The sequence below is a fragment of the Lycium ferocissimum genome, unplaced genomic scaffold (assembly GCF_029784015.1).
Source record: "Lycium ferocissimum isolate CSIRO_LF1 unplaced genomic scaffold, AGI_CSIRO_Lferr_CH_V1 ctg2145, whole genome shotgun sequence".
NCBI lineage: Eukaryota > Viridiplantae > Streptophyta > Magnoliopsida > Solanales > Solanaceae > Lycium > Lycium ferocissimum.
This window is the reverse complement of record NW_026719712.1, coordinates 18799-34227: the sequence shown is the minus strand read 5'-3', so window position 1 is coordinate 34227 and position 15429 is coordinate 18799. Positions and strand designations below refer to the sequence as shown.

The window sequence follows — 15429 nt, the reverse complement described above, 5'->3', positions numbered from 1 at the left end:
CCAAGCTTCGATGGTGAAAGTTAAGTAGTTAAGAAGACAAAGAGGTATGTAAGGCTAACCCTTCTTTCATTAAGGCATGATTCCTTTGCTATGTGCTACCTTATGTGTTCTAAAATGTCTTCTAAATGACTCCGTCCCTAGAATTACCAAAGCTCATGATCCTCGATATTTTCACGATGCTATTGCCTCCCTTATATGATAGTCAATCCCCCAAGGAAAGAAGTAACGGAAACGATGATGATAATGATGTTAGTAATACTTATGGACAAGTATGGATACGTGTATAAATATGTATGGCTATTATGCAACACCGAGCTTTTATGGCCGGGTATGATATCTATCGCGCGCACACCACTGCAGTTGGGTACGGATAACACTGAGCCTTGGTAGGGCCAGGTACGTATAACACCGAACCTTATCATGATCGGGTATGTAAGACACCGAACCTCTATGGTCGGGTACGATACTACTACAAGTATAAATGTATGATATAGAAGGTTCCCAATAGAAAGGGGGTAAGTATATACGATGAGCAAAGCTAGAGGTATAAATGGCTTCATTATCTCATGACCTCTCTATGTTATGCTATTTCTTGCGTTTCTATTATGATGTTGATCATGCTTTACATACTCAAGCACAGTGATCAGACCGACGTCCTTTTTGTTTGCGGACGCCGTGTCATGCCCGCAGTGGACGGGGAGACAGACTCGACCCATAGACCGATTGTTCGCAGAGATAAAGGAGCTCCATTTGACCGTGAGTCGTCAACCTTTGGGTATTATTCTTTTGTGTATATACGGGCATGGCGGGGTCCCGTCCCCGTCCATATGACGATGTTTCATACTCTTTCTTGCAGGTCTACATGTCCATGCATAGTAGATGTCTTTGCCTTCGGCTCACTCTTTGATATACTATCTTGCCGCCCCTTGCCGCTCGTGTTTATGTGTAAGGGCTTAGTTGTTGACGTTGATATATAAAGGTGTTTTAGCCGTTGAAAATGGCATTTTGAGGCATAAAATTGTTGATCGGCCATGTGGCTCACCTATAGATGAATGTGAATGTACGATGAGAGGTGTCCGGTGGGTTAGCTCGGGGGCTCCGCTGCGGTTCTCCGAAGTCGTGACAGTAATGACATCCAAGTTTATCATGGAGCAACAATAGTGGAAGTCTCAACTCAAGACAACCTGGACAGCAAATTCAGGAAAGTCTAGCACCCTCTGAATTCCAAAACCAACCAAGAAATCCACAAGGATACCAGACTCAACCTCCACCTCAGAAACAAAATCTTAAGGATTTGGTGTATCAGCTCATCAAAAATACTAGGAAGCTCAGCAAAAATTCTGACGATAGGATGGAATTACAAGGCTTCGCAATTCGGAACCTTGAAATCTAGATGGGGCAGTTAGCAACCAAGCTAGCAGAAAAATACTGAAAGTCTTCCAAACAATACCAAGAAAAATCCAAAGGAGCAACACAAGCTATATCTCTAAAGAATGGCAAAGAATTACCTAATCCATATCCCATAAAGTAAGATGAAAAAGAAAGAGAGCAAGAAACTGAAAATCAGGAACCAAAGATACAAAAGCCAACTGAACCAGTAAAAAGGGATAAAAGAGGAATCAGGAATCACACTCATAATAAAATGAAGTCCAGGAGATCGCACTCCCATTTCCTCAACAACAAAAGAGGGAAAAATTAGATAAACAGTTTGGGAAGTTCCTTGTAATCCTCAAGCAATTGTACATTAATGTCCCTTTCACTGATGCACTAGCTCAAATGCCCTCATACATGAAATTTCTTAAGGAAATTCTTTCAACCACAGAATTTTGCCGATCAAACATAAATCCTGATATATGTTGATGATTTACTCATAAAAGGAAGTAGTTTAACTCTCATTGAAAAAACTAAGCAATATTTGTACAATCAATTCAAAGTCAAAGATCTGGGAATTCTGTAGTATTTTCTGGGGATAGAAGTGATGAGATCCAAGGATGAGATCTTGTTGAACCAAAGGAAATACACACTTGAGCTGATATCTGATGTTGGACTTAGTGGTGCTAAAGTATCTTCCACTCCTCTGGAAGCAAATGCAAAGCTCTCATTTGCACAATCAATTAGAAATGCATACTTTAAATGCAATCTGCCTCATATTTTGTGCTCGTTTCTTGTGTTAAGTTCTTTTCGTTCAATTTTTCTTTCATATTTGTTTTGTGTGTTTAGAAGGTGATTTGATGAAAAGATATAGATTTGATGCAAAAAGAGATGAAAACATGGCTTTGAAATCTGATTAGAAGCCATTCCCAAGTATTTGGATCGAGCTAAGGACTTGAGGGCCAAGTACGCATGAAAAAAGATTGAAAAAGTGAGAACTCTCAGAAAATGGCTTGGTGAAATGCATGGGTTAGCACCCTATATGCCACGAGTGTGCAATTACTAGCAAAACTTGTAGATTTCTGACTATGAAGTTTTGGCTTGGTGCGCCATCTGGGGCACTACCCTGTGGGCGTACCCGTGTATTTTTCTATCAATCTGAGTCAGTTTGGACTAGACGAAGTATTTCAGGTCAAGGTTAATTCCTCACGCAATAAATACATCTTAAACACATTTTTGAGAGGAAATTCAGATTTGGAGTGAAGAACATCGCAAGCTCGGCTAGAGCACCATGGAGCCGAGATCCGCACATTTATCTTTTTGTTTTTCCTTCTATTTTTATAGTTGAATGATTATGAATTGTGTAGTCCCCACAAACATGAGTGACTAGTTTATTATTATTCTAGAGTTACAGGATTATCCATGACGTCGTAATTTGAACCTTTATGTTAGATTATCATTGATTTCAATTGGTTTAATTGATTTACTTATGCTATCCCGCGCTTAATCATTTGGTCGTCTGATCAACAATTGACTAATATCTACAAATCTAGACTGTGGGCTCGACAGATGAGGTCTAAATTGCATTATAGGATAAGGTAGAGCAAACTCTTAACCCAGCAGTTCGCCTGACATAGGTTAGCAGCTAGGATAGACATTATACTAATCGTCCTTCTTACTGAGAGATGCAACTGCATTCTCATTGCTTGTAATACAAATGCATATAGGTGTTCCAATAATTTGAATAGGCGACGAAGTATTAGACATGAGCTCCGAAGTAATATCAACCATGTGACTAGTAAATCAAACTGGGACTAGAGTTAAACCATATTTTAAAACTACCAAAATAGCATATTTCAGGACTTACAGGAAAAAGTAAGATAAATATATAAAACAATTAAATTTTGCTTCGCTTGGTATATAATATACACAGACAAATTCTTCTTTGATATTTTAAAGCTTAATTACCAAAGCACAATTACAAATCAACAACAAATTTTTATTATGTTGACAATTAAAACAACATTTTGAGAAGAAATACAAACATAATCTCACAATCAATTTTTACAAAGCATAAACTTACTCAAAAATATCCCAACTAATTCCCGCAAAATAGAAATCAGTAAATGAAACTGCATTAACTGAGACAGTATGCCAAACAAACGAGATAACCAGGCACAGTGGCTCTGAATAGCTAGAATTATCAACACAAGACCCAGAGAGAATTATAACAAAAATTAACTGCATTCCAGATGATGGTGACATTAAGTTTCAAAAAAACGAAGTTCTACCATGAATTCACGCTGCATGGGGGAATACCAAGCAACAGCCTTGGCAGACCACAGAACTTGCAAAGCATGTTCAATGGCAAATACAGGATTCTTCACACTTAAACACCAATCCTTCTTCAAATCAATTGCTATCTCTGAATCAACTCTAAAGCTGAAAGGTCCTATGATCTGCATGATCGAAAATCAAAATGAGAAAATTAAAAGTTAATATTAAGCACTCAAAATTCAGCAAAACTCGCTGAAACACCAGGATGTTATTCATTTATTTACTTATTTTATGATAGTGGCGTCCGGGTTAGCTTGCACAAACCTCGACTAATTTCATGAAGTATCTGCTACCTCCCACCAAGAAATACGACAACCACCCTTCAACCCTTCCCCTCAGAACCATATGCGAAAAACATACAAGAGAGGAAATTAAGCAAAAATTAAGAGAGAAATACAGAGACCACCTCCCTTCGCTTACTGGAATATAGACATATCAACTGTCACTTAACATGTGAATTTGGATAGATCATTTGCTGCTAATACATGTGTACAGACACAATTACTTGGAATAAAGTTGGTGGGCAAATTTTGAATTGTGTATATGTAATGGTGGTATTCGAGCCAGCTTGCGCACACTTCTATTGTTTCATCGGGTACCCACTAGTGCAAGTATTGTGTAATTTACTCACCAAAGCTTAGGCGTCAAGAGAGGAGGAAATCACCTAACATCTTTTGCCTCTACTGAGATTTGAACTTTGATCTCCTATGATTTTCGTTCTACTTTATTGACCGTTCAGCCACATCCTTGCATGCTGTTTAAAATGCTTATACTGAAAAATTATAAATACAACAAAAACTCAGGTTTAAAATCCCTATGATTGTGTAATTAGGAGTAGGGACTACTTTCTTATCCTTTTTACACTTACTTGTAAACACTATTTAAATCCTAACATGCTTGAGAGAATAATTAAACAATTCACTCCAGAAATCTCTTCTCTCTTTTCTTTACATGGTATTAGAGTCAGAGTTTGAGTCCCTGTTCCTAAAATTTGCTCCTCGAAATACTCCTTCCTTTCTCACTTTTCTATTGAAGAGAAATCGGAAGAATCCAAACAGTACTGAAGATCTCCACTATACTAACATCAGAATAATCTCGAGCTACACCACGGGGATAAACAAAGAACCTACTCTCTCCGCATTTGAGAAGCATAAACTACATCACAATCCCTTGCCACCGACACTCGTGCCACCTTCTCATGTATCCTCTTTCTCCAGCGACCTCTCTATTAGAGTCGACCAGACCTTCAACTTCATTATAACTCCTCATTGTCCTCTGAAACTCAGCATTTTCGATTTCATATCATCTCTCTTTCTCTATTCTGCCTACGCCTGGAACACATTTTTCTTTTCCTTTTCTACTTGACTCACAATTTCCTTCTCTTTTTTATTTAATTGTTTGAACAACGAAAAAACAGAATAGAATAATTGACAAACAAATAGTTGAAAAACCCATTTTCCCTCCATCTCTACTTATTCGCTTCCACAAACTAAATAACATTTAGGGAAAAGGGTCAAAAATACCCCTCTACTTTCGAAAAAAGGCTAAAAATATCCTCCGAACTTATTTTGGGTCAAAAATACCCCTCCCATCCTTAAAGTTTTCAAATATACCCCTGTCTTGACGAAAATTATCCCTCAAAATAACCCGAAATTATTTTTTAAACCCGCTCCATCATTTAAATCCGATCCAACTAAATAATAACCCGTAAGATCCCCTTATTCCTCCAAATTCGTAGGTATGAAGTTTGAGGGAATTGGGGGAATAAGGGGATCTTACGGGTTATTATTTAGTTGGGTCGGATTTAAATGATGGAGCGGGTTTAAAAAATAATTTCGGGTTATTTTGAGGGATAATTTTCGTCAAGACAGGATATTTGAAAACTTTAAGGATGGGAGGGGTATTTTTGACCCAAAATAAGTTCGGAGGATATTTTTAGCCCTTTTTCCAAAGTAGAGGGATATTTTTGACCCTTTTTCCTAACATTTAATTGAATATACTATTTTTGAAACACACTAGGGTAATAATGTTGTGTCCTTTTATTTTTTAAAACAAGAGTCACAAGTTTTATCGATAAACATGTGTTAATATCGCACAAGAATTTTATACAAAAGAAATACACTGAGCAACTCACTATGAGGTAGTCAAACCAATACATGTGTCAAGATCTCCAGAGATAACAATATTAGGAATCACATTTAGCACAAGGCCGTAGTATTTGTTCTCTTCCTTTAATCCTTTGTAATTAAACACTATCTAAGGCAACACAATATGCAAATAATTCTATGCTGTTCAGCTATTACACCTCTCCACACAAGGACTTCCAATAAAAATATTAGATCGATTCGATGCCCTCTATCCTAAAAGATTTTCTAACTTCCCTTTCATTTTTAGCATGCTTAGAAAGTTTTCTTTTGCCAAATGCTTTGAGTATCATGATACTTCAAAAGTAACCACGAACATAACCTTTAACTCTACTTTTGGACCAGCTTCTAGTTGGATACTATATAATATATGCTCTGTTGTATATGAGATTAGGTGTCGTTAGTAGAGAACCATATCCCCTGATTTTATTCTTTTACAGAAGCTCAGGTCCCTAAAGAAGGACATATCTTTTTGGAACAGAGAAGTGTATGGCAAGCTAGAAACCAGAAGGAGGAAAGCATTAGATGATTTGCAGCACCTTGATCAAGCTGCTGATCAAAGAGCTCAGTCAGCAGATGAAAAGGCAAAAGCTTTGACATTAAAAATGGAACTGCATCAGATTGCCTTAGCTGAAGAGATTTCATGGAGGCAAAAATCCAGATGCACATGGCTTAAGGAGGGTGATAAAAGCACAGTTTTTCCAGAAAATTGCCAACTCTCAAAGAAGACACAATTGCATTGATACTCTTAGTGGGGCAAACCATGGTGGAGGACAAGGTCCAGATCAAGCTGGAAATTCTGGAATACTACCAGAAGTTTTACAAAGAAAGGGAACATTGGAGACCCACTGCAGATTTTGAAGGTGTGGCTTTTTTATCAGTAATTGAAAGTGAGAGTCTGGAAACACCTTTTGAGGAAGTAGAAGTTCTGGCTGCTTTAAATTCATGTGCCCCAGACAAAGCACCAGGCCCGGATGGTTTCACTATGGCATTTTTTCAAAAGGCATGGTGCTTCATCAAGGCAGATCTAATGGAAGCGCTCAATCATTTCATCTCAATTGCCACATGGAGAGATCTTGTAATGCATCTTTCATAGCCCTCATCCCCAAAAAGAAAGGGGCAATAGAGCTAAGGACAGACCCATTTGCCCAATTGGTAGTGTGTACAAGATTGTTGCAAAGACCATGGCCGAAAGATTGAAGAAAGTCATAGGGAAGCTGATTTCAGAGCAGCAAAGGGCATTCCTCAAGGACAGACAGATAACAGATGCTTCTTTAATTGCTAATGAGGTTCTAGACTGGAGGCTTAAAAGTGGTGAAGCAGGACGATTGTGCAAATTAGATATTGAAAAAGCTTTCGATCAACTGAGCTGGTAATACCTCATTGACATCCTCAAAAAAATGAACTTTGGTAACAGGTGGCTTAGGTGGATAAAATTTTGTATCTCAACTGTGAAATACTCGGGGCTAGTTAACAGGAGTTCTGTAGGCTTCTTTTCCTCGGAGAAAGGCCTAAGACAAGGAGACCCCCTCTCTCCTTTCCTCTTCATTTTGGCTATGGAAGGCCTTACACAGATGTTGGGTAGGGCCAAGGAGCTACAATGGATTCAAGGTTTTCAGGTGGGCAGAAATCCAGCTAGCTCAATCAATGTCTCACATCTGCTTTATGCAGATGATACTTTGATCTTTTGTGGTGCGGAAAAATCTCAAGTTATCAACCTCAACCTCTTACTTCTGTTGTTCGAGGCATTGCCAGGTCTGCATATCAACATGATTAAAAGCATCATCTATCCTGTTAACGAGGTTCAAAACTTGGAAGAGTTAGCAGATGTTCTTTACTGCAAAACTGGCTCACTCCCAACCTAAGTTACTCGGCTCGGCAGTTTGGGCGTCGCACCCCTGTCGACACGACACTGACACGGGTAAGGGTATGGGATCTGTGTCGGATCCGGTCAAACGAGATCGGGTGTGTTGACCAAAATTTTGGGGGAAAATTGAGATTTGATTTCCCAAAGTTAAGATTTGGGGAAGAAGCTTTGGGGAAGAAGTTTCAGACAGAACGATGGGGAAGAAGCTTTGGGGAAGAAGTTTCAGACAGAACGATGGGGAAGAAGTTTCAGACAGAACGACGAAGAAGAAGACGCAAGAAAGATGAAGAGGAAGAAGACGCAAAGACCTAATTAGGAATTGACCAATTTGTTAATTAACCCTTTGCTAATATGCTGCCACGTTGGCTTATGAGATAAACATTACGTGTACTATCTCTTCAAGAGTTTTAAGTTTGTAAAAATTAGTGTCTTAATTGTACCAATAATAATTAGAGATTAATTTTAATTGTCCAATAATAATTAGAGTTTTAATCTAAATAATAAATAATTTTTTAATTGTAAATTAAATATAACTGTATATGCTTTGAAGGCACACATTTTTCATTTAAATAAACTTCATATATATTACAAATAAGTATATGCTCTAAGTAAACGAATTTTATTAATTAACCTAATTATGCTATTTATAAATGTTTTCTTTCTCATACAAAAGAGGGATAATATCTAAATTAATTATTAACATATTAGTATTTCGACATAATATCTCATAATTATGCATAATCTTATAGCTATATTTTTAGATTTTTAATTTATTTTTGCTGAATCCCCGCACCCGTACCCGTATCTAGATCCGTATCCCCGAATCCTAAAATTTTGATCACGAAGGATCCGACCTTGGGATCCATACCCGTGTCGGACACCCGCACCCGAATCCGAGTAACTTAGCTCCCGACTACCTACCTAGGTTTACCTCTGGGAGCCAAATTCAAATCCATTGAAATCTGGAATGGGGTGTTAGAAAGAGCGGAAAAAAGGCTTGCTACCTGGCAGATGCAATACCTTTCAATGGGAGGCAGATTGACTTTGATTAACAATGTTCTAGACGGCCTCCCGACTTACATCATGTCTTTATTTCCTATGCCAAGCTCTACCCTAAAGCAGTTTGACAGGATTAGAAGGAAATTTCTTTGGGCGGGTAGCAGTGAAAAACACAAGTTCTCACTAGTCAAATGGCCAATAGTGACTCAGCCAAAATCTGCTGGAGGTCTAGGAACCATGAACCTCATGCTGCATAACCAGAGTCTATTGATGAAATGGTTGTGGAGGTATGGACAACCTGAAGCGGGTTACTGGAAAAAGATCATCATTGCCAAATATGGAGCCCTAAATCACTGGAGTCCAAAGAAGAGCACATGTCCACACGGTGTTGGGCCATGGAAACACATCAGCAGCTTCCATCAGGTTCTCTTCCAGAATATATCCTACAAAGTTGGTAATGGACTTCATGTGAAGTTCTGGGAGGACAGGTGGATTGGAAATGAAGCTTTAAAGGATTGCTATCCTGGTTTGTACCGAATTGCTATCAGTCGGAAGGCTACTATTGCAGAATACAGACAGAATAATAACTGGAGGCCTACACTTAGAAGGAATCTCAATGACTGGGAGATAAACGACGTGATTGCTCTTCTAGCATCACTTGGGGAATTTACTATGGATGATCAAACACCTGACAGGATTTTATGGGGAGTTTCTAAACAAAGAAGATTCACCGTCAAAGAAAGCTATAATCTTTCGTGCTCTCAGAATGGTCTGTTAGAGGAATGGCCATGGAAACATGTTTGGAAGACCAAGATGCCTCTCAAAGTCTCCTGCTTCACATAGTGTGCCCTCAAGTAGGCTATTCTTACACAGGATAACCTCAGCAGAAGGAAAATAACTCTAGTTAATAGATGCTTTTTCTGCCACAAAAGCTTGGAGACTGTCAACCACCTACTGCTACATTGTCCAGTCACTGCTGAGATCTGGAGCTTCTTTTTTTCTATTTTTGGGTTAGTATGGACCATGCTGCAGTCCATAAAGGAAGCATATATCAGTTGGAATTATTGGAGAGTTGACAAAGACATCAAAAAGGTCTGGAAGATGGTTCCTGCCGTCATTTTTAGGGTTACTTGGAATGAGAGAAACCGCAGGTGTTTTGATGGGATTTCAACTCCTCTTCATACTCTAAAAGCTAGATGTTTAGTAGTTTTGTTCAGTTGGAGCTTTCGCTCCCCTATTAATAGCATTGACAATTACCTGGACTTTGTTAGCTCCATGGTTCTTGCATAGTCTAACTTAGTTTCCTCTCCAAAAGCTTACTAGCTTTTGTTTTTGCTCCAAAAGCTCCCAAGCTTTTGCTTTTGTAAAATGGCACCTTCCAGTTGCCTTTCTTAATGGAAACTTCTTACTTCATCAGAAAAAAAAAGTAGAGAACCATATGTTTTTGTAAGTGTTTTCTACTTTTTGGTATACTTATTGTATACGGGCGTTTTTTGTTGCCCTTAAATTAATAAAATTTATTGCTTTATCCAGAAAATATATACGCTGTGTTCGTACTTAACTGAAGATAAAAAAAAAATTTCCATAAGCAAGTTCTATCGAGCTAAGGTAATAAACGCAGGACAAAGGGAGGAAGTCAACAAAACATAAAATTAATGGGCTAGATTACATTTAAACAGGAGATACCTGCTGCTGAAAACATAGAGAGGCACGCGGACAAATTGCCTGTAGTGCCTCAACTTTTGGTTCTTGAGAATTGTAAAGACTGTATGCCACAGAGGTTATTCCAGAAAGAAGTTTCGATCCTGAAGGAAAGTCGAAGCGTGTATGGACACGAGTGAGATCCAGGAACAGCCTTTGGAAATTTCCATGCTGTGCAGTGAGTGAAGCAGATGCAAATGAGTCCACTGAAACAGCAGAATTCGCTCCTTGGATTCGAAGGTCAAAATCTTTTAGACCCTGTAAACTGCATGATCGTTGTCCTTTCATTGAATTGTCTCCGAGATATGCAGAAAAAACAGCACCTATAATGATGAACATAAGTAATCTACGACAGGAATGGGAAAAAGATGAGATCATTTAGCTCTCATCCTTCTACAATACAGCATTGGAGTTGTCGACATATTGACAATTTGCAAATTGTGCCAGTTTATCTATGTCCATTATATGTTTTAATGAAGCAAATAAGGTCAGAAGTAACTTCTTAGTTGCCAACCAAGTGGCACTATGCACACTTTACTCATGGCTCACTTTCTACATCTTATCACCAATTAATTGCTCAAATCCATTTCGACATTAACATTATCACAAAACATACAAAAGGAAAGATAAAAGACATGCAGGAAAAAGGATAACTCGGTATTATTCCATTATCTAATCAAGATAACAGATGAGAGATATATCTGCCAGAATTCCCAATTTATGTAACTCTCGACCAGTTCAGGTAAGGAGAGCACCGACACACAATGAAAACGCAGCTACATTAATGTGGTGAGAAATTAAACAGTATACAAGTGATATACAGAAGTAGAGAAAAGTACCAGCATACAGAGTGAAAACAATAATATTAGCTCTAAAGTATAAAGAAGAAATTTCAGCACCGACATTGCAGTTCTCACCAAGGATCCATGATGCTGAAATATGAGGATTAGACAGGAATATATCATATGGTTGCACCATTTTTAGCATAGACGCTTCACTTCGCCAAAGGTCAATATTTTTCTTCAAGGAAGCTACACCTTTGGCAGTGAATCCTGGAAGCAAAGCAGCAGGTGGTAGCTCATCACTATGCTGACCTTCATACTGCTTGGGTGAACCTGCACAATTGTTGAAAAACAAATGATAGCTTGCACCAGAGTCAAGAGCGGTTGATGCAAGATCAAGTGCGAGTGAGAATGGTACATCCCAGTAACTCCCGTTCCCATCAACAAAAAGTCCTGGCCAAGCTGCCTCCATTGCAAGATTATGACGAGGAAACTGAAAAAAGGAAACAATCTGATATAAAAGTATTTCTGCTTAAAAATATTTTAAAGTAGAACGAACAGTGAAGTGTTTGACTAGTTCTTTATCACTAATTACTACTTTCTTTATCAATACAAATCAAACAATGATTGAATGTGATGTAGATACTTTGAGAGAAAACTCTAGCTTTTTGGTGTAACTGAAAATATATGAATAATGCAGACGTTATAATGGACTTCATTAGTGCCCTGCATAACTGACACTAGGGATGGATCTCTGTATCCCCTTGGTGCTTATTAAAATGTGATGCAGGAACAGGGATCAAGAAAAAAGTTAACATCAGTATCACTGTTCATCAAATGCAACTGCATATTAACCTAACCTTTAAGGGTTTTGGCAATAATTAGCTCGTTATTTACTTTAGATAATTTCACCAGATGGTCCCTGGTTGTTCAAGAACTTACTAGGATTAGGATACTTAACATCCTCTTATAAACAGAGTTAGACTCAACTTTTTTCTATTTACACGATTTAGACTCAGTCTTCTAGTTCTTCCTTTATTATGAATAAAAGTAAAACTGTTAAGGTCCCTTGTTTTAGATTGTGTCACTGGATGATTAACAAAAAATCAGGCCCAACACACAAGTCATGGCGTTCTTGTTCCAGGACTTGCCTATGATTGCTCAATTTTGCAATTCATTAAAGGGAATTGCAGACCTTGGAGCTCGTTAGAGAGAGTTCCCAATCTCTTTAGTTTATGGGAAATTCAACTTTTTTCACTGATAGACGTCAGCTCTCTTACAGTGAGGGTTAACATAGCAAGAGTTCTAACTCACAGGTTGCAATATCAAGAGTCCTAACAGAATATATAAAGGGTCCTAATTTACTTGGGAAAGTACTATTACAACTGCATTGATAATATTAGTCCCTTCCAGGAGAAAAAAGCTTGTACTCAGGCTAGAATTTGGAAAGGCATGCTTGAAATGATGCAGATCCTCCCAAGTGGAATCCTCAACAGGAGACACTGTCACAAAATTCGTGAAGTCAAATGATTTGCTCAAAGATATTTTCACCAAGTCCCTTCCTGGTCCTCGAATTAGTTACATTTGTAACAAGCTTGGTACATACGACTTATATGCACTAGCTTGAGGGTAAGCATTAAGAATATTGTTAGAGTATTAAGTATTTTGTATACCAACCAGAATCTATTAGGGAGATATATATTTGAAATTATGTAGCCTTGATTTCTTTCCTAGTTTAAAACGTATGTACTATTTAAATACCCTATGATTTGGGTGAACATATACATTCTTCATATCTTTCCTCGTCATGATTCTCACAATTCTGATACTTTTCCTCACGCTGGTGCATACAAATCGTGTGCGAGCTTGCTATGTATATAACTAATTTGAGCACTGGCAAGAGACCTGGTGAATATGTATGCAAGTTGATTGTTTGACCTTATGAACTTTACAATATCTCCTTCTAGAATCTTTTTTGAAACTATAGTATCTTTTATCCGACAAAGTGACAATTTATTTCCATTGGCTTGCTCCTCTCACGAATCACCGAATTTAGAAATGTGAAGTATCACTTGATTATCACAGTTTGTCATCCCCGTTTCTCACGATGTCAATAGCATACTTTTGTAGCGATATGAAAATGTCTGATGTGGACTGGACAACCTCAATGGTTAAAAGATATCGTAATCTAGTTTTTTTAAAAAAAAAAAATCATAATCTGCCTAGATCCTTGGTGTGAAAGTGCTAAAAAGGTGTTGTTTCAACTTAGCTCTTGATAGGAAGAGTCCTAACAAAATAAAAATAGCAAGAGTCATAATTCACTTAGGAAAAGTTCTATCTGAATCTAACAAAATAATTCAAAAAGAATCAATCTCATATGCCCCTAATTATTCCGACGTTTGGAATACTGTTTGCCAACACAAATTGCGACAATAACAAAAAAAAAAACCTTTCTACTATACTTCCACATCATTGTGATGTTCCAATTGGAAAAATTAACTACAAAAAGGAAACAGACTTAATTCAGAAACGGAGAAGAGAATATCTCCTCTTTAAACAGCGTGACCAAAATAATATATGGAGAGTGATATTTTCTCACAAAGACCTAGAATATGACAGGAAACATCAATCAGCAGGTCACGGAATTTTAGAGTTCATACAAGCTTGCCTTATGATGTAGAACTGCTTTTTTCTGAGGCATCTTCTCATCACCATAAGCATCGAAACTTATGAGCAATGTATCGTCAGGTGTTAGAGACAGTTCTGAAGAGAAGCCAAGGGCATAAAAAGATTTTTGGATAAAGTTCCTTCCAATGGATTGAAGCCATGAGGAGTCTGGCAGATGCTTAGTTTTATTTTTTCTTAGAGAAGAAACAAATTTCTGGACATTTAACTGTCCAAGCAGCATAGTAGACCTGCATAACATTGAGGATCAGTGAACTAAAGATTTGCAGCAACTTCGCATTGCAAGCACGTAAAAAGAATTTGAACGAGCAACAAGATGATAGTTCAATACCAAATAAATTATAATCGTATCAGAGTCCCTGAAAACCAGAAAAATGTAACACTATTCTGATTCCACAAGAGATCAGCTATATCCACCTAAGGGGAAAAAAAGGGGAAGTGGAGGAAACCCACCCACCTGTCCAAAGGTGCATAGGTAAAAATCTGAATTGTTCAAACGCCACAACATTGCTAACTTCAACTTAGTAAATGAAGCAGAGAGCGGACAAATTAATTTAGCGTTGACATCAATATAGTACTGCCTCTGTCCCAAATTATGTGATACAGTTTGGATTTCGAAAACGAGCGTCAAACTTCTTTATTTTGACCATGAAGTCGGACATACAATCCTTAAGTTATTTGAAAAATAATGTACATATTTAGGAACTACATAAAAAGTACTATAAGTGACAACAACGAACAATTCAAAATATTTAAAGGGCATACGAATAAATTGTGGTCAAAGATTTTCTTATTTGACTCTCGAAATCCGAATTGTATTTGACTAGTTAGTCCAAACATTAGTAGACAGAGTTACTCGATAACTGAGTTGGTAGGAGTAACAGGTATTCATGGAATTAGTCAAGGTAGCAGGTACTCATGAAATTAATCTAGGTGCGCCCAAGATAGCCAGAAAAATTGACTAGTTAGCTCCACACAATTAATGGGGCTTTCAGAATATATTTGAAATGGCGGCGTAAATACAGGAATACATACCAGCTCTCACCAATAGGGAGAGAAAGAACCCGTTGTAGGAAGAAGCCCGTGTTGGGGGAGAAAGAAGGGACGAAAGGCATGGCCATGAAGCGCTGAAAGAAATCAATTTGTTGACATCTTGAAAGCCTTGAACCACGAGACAACCCCAAAGGCAATGGTTCACCAGGAACTGAGCGTGCTTGGCCATTGAGAGTAATTGGAGTGGATAAGTCCAATTCCCAAAATCCACCAGAGTCCATTGCCCACCTAAGCTTCTTCATATCTCTTCTTTATTCGCTCACTTCAACCGCAAGTGTAAAGCTGCATTTTGACCAAGAATTTGGCTCACTCTTCCCGCTGGTTTTGTTCTCTTTCCTTCTAGTTTTCATTCCCTTGCTTTGGTCGAACAATTAACGGATGGTGACGAAAAAGTCTTCCAATTACCAAAGGTGACGTGTGAGCCCACCCCACATCTAAACCCAATTAAATTTGGGACTAAGAAGATTGGGGTATAAAATATAATTTTTCA

The 15429-nt window shown here is 38.0% G+C and overlaps 1 protein-coding gene across 2 annotated transcripts; it reads right to left on the bottom strand.

Moving 5' to 3' along the window:
• Nucleotides 1-3349: 3349 nt before the first annotated feature.
• LOC132043126 (protein TRIGALACTOSYLDIACYLGLYCEROL 4, chloroplastic) lies at nt 3350-15297 on the bottom strand. Of its 2 annotated transcripts, none has more exons than XM_059433610.1 (5): nt 14922-15297; nt 13870-14116; nt 11319-11694; nt 10405-10742; nt 3350-3830 (listed from the first exon to the last, which is right to left on the bottom strand). In XM_059433610.1, the coding sequence occupies exons 1-5, from the start codon at nt 15179-15181 to the stop codon at nt 3636-3638; spliced, it is 1416 nt and encodes a 471-aa protein (XP_059289593.1). In that variant the 5' UTR covers nt 15182-15297; the 3' UTR covers nt 3350-3635. The 2 variants fall into 2 exon arrangements, with proteins under 2 accessions (XP_059289593.1, XP_059289594.1); XM_059433611.1 differs by having other exon boundaries at nt 11337-11694.
• Between the last annotated feature and the right edge of the window lie 132 nt (nt 15298-15429).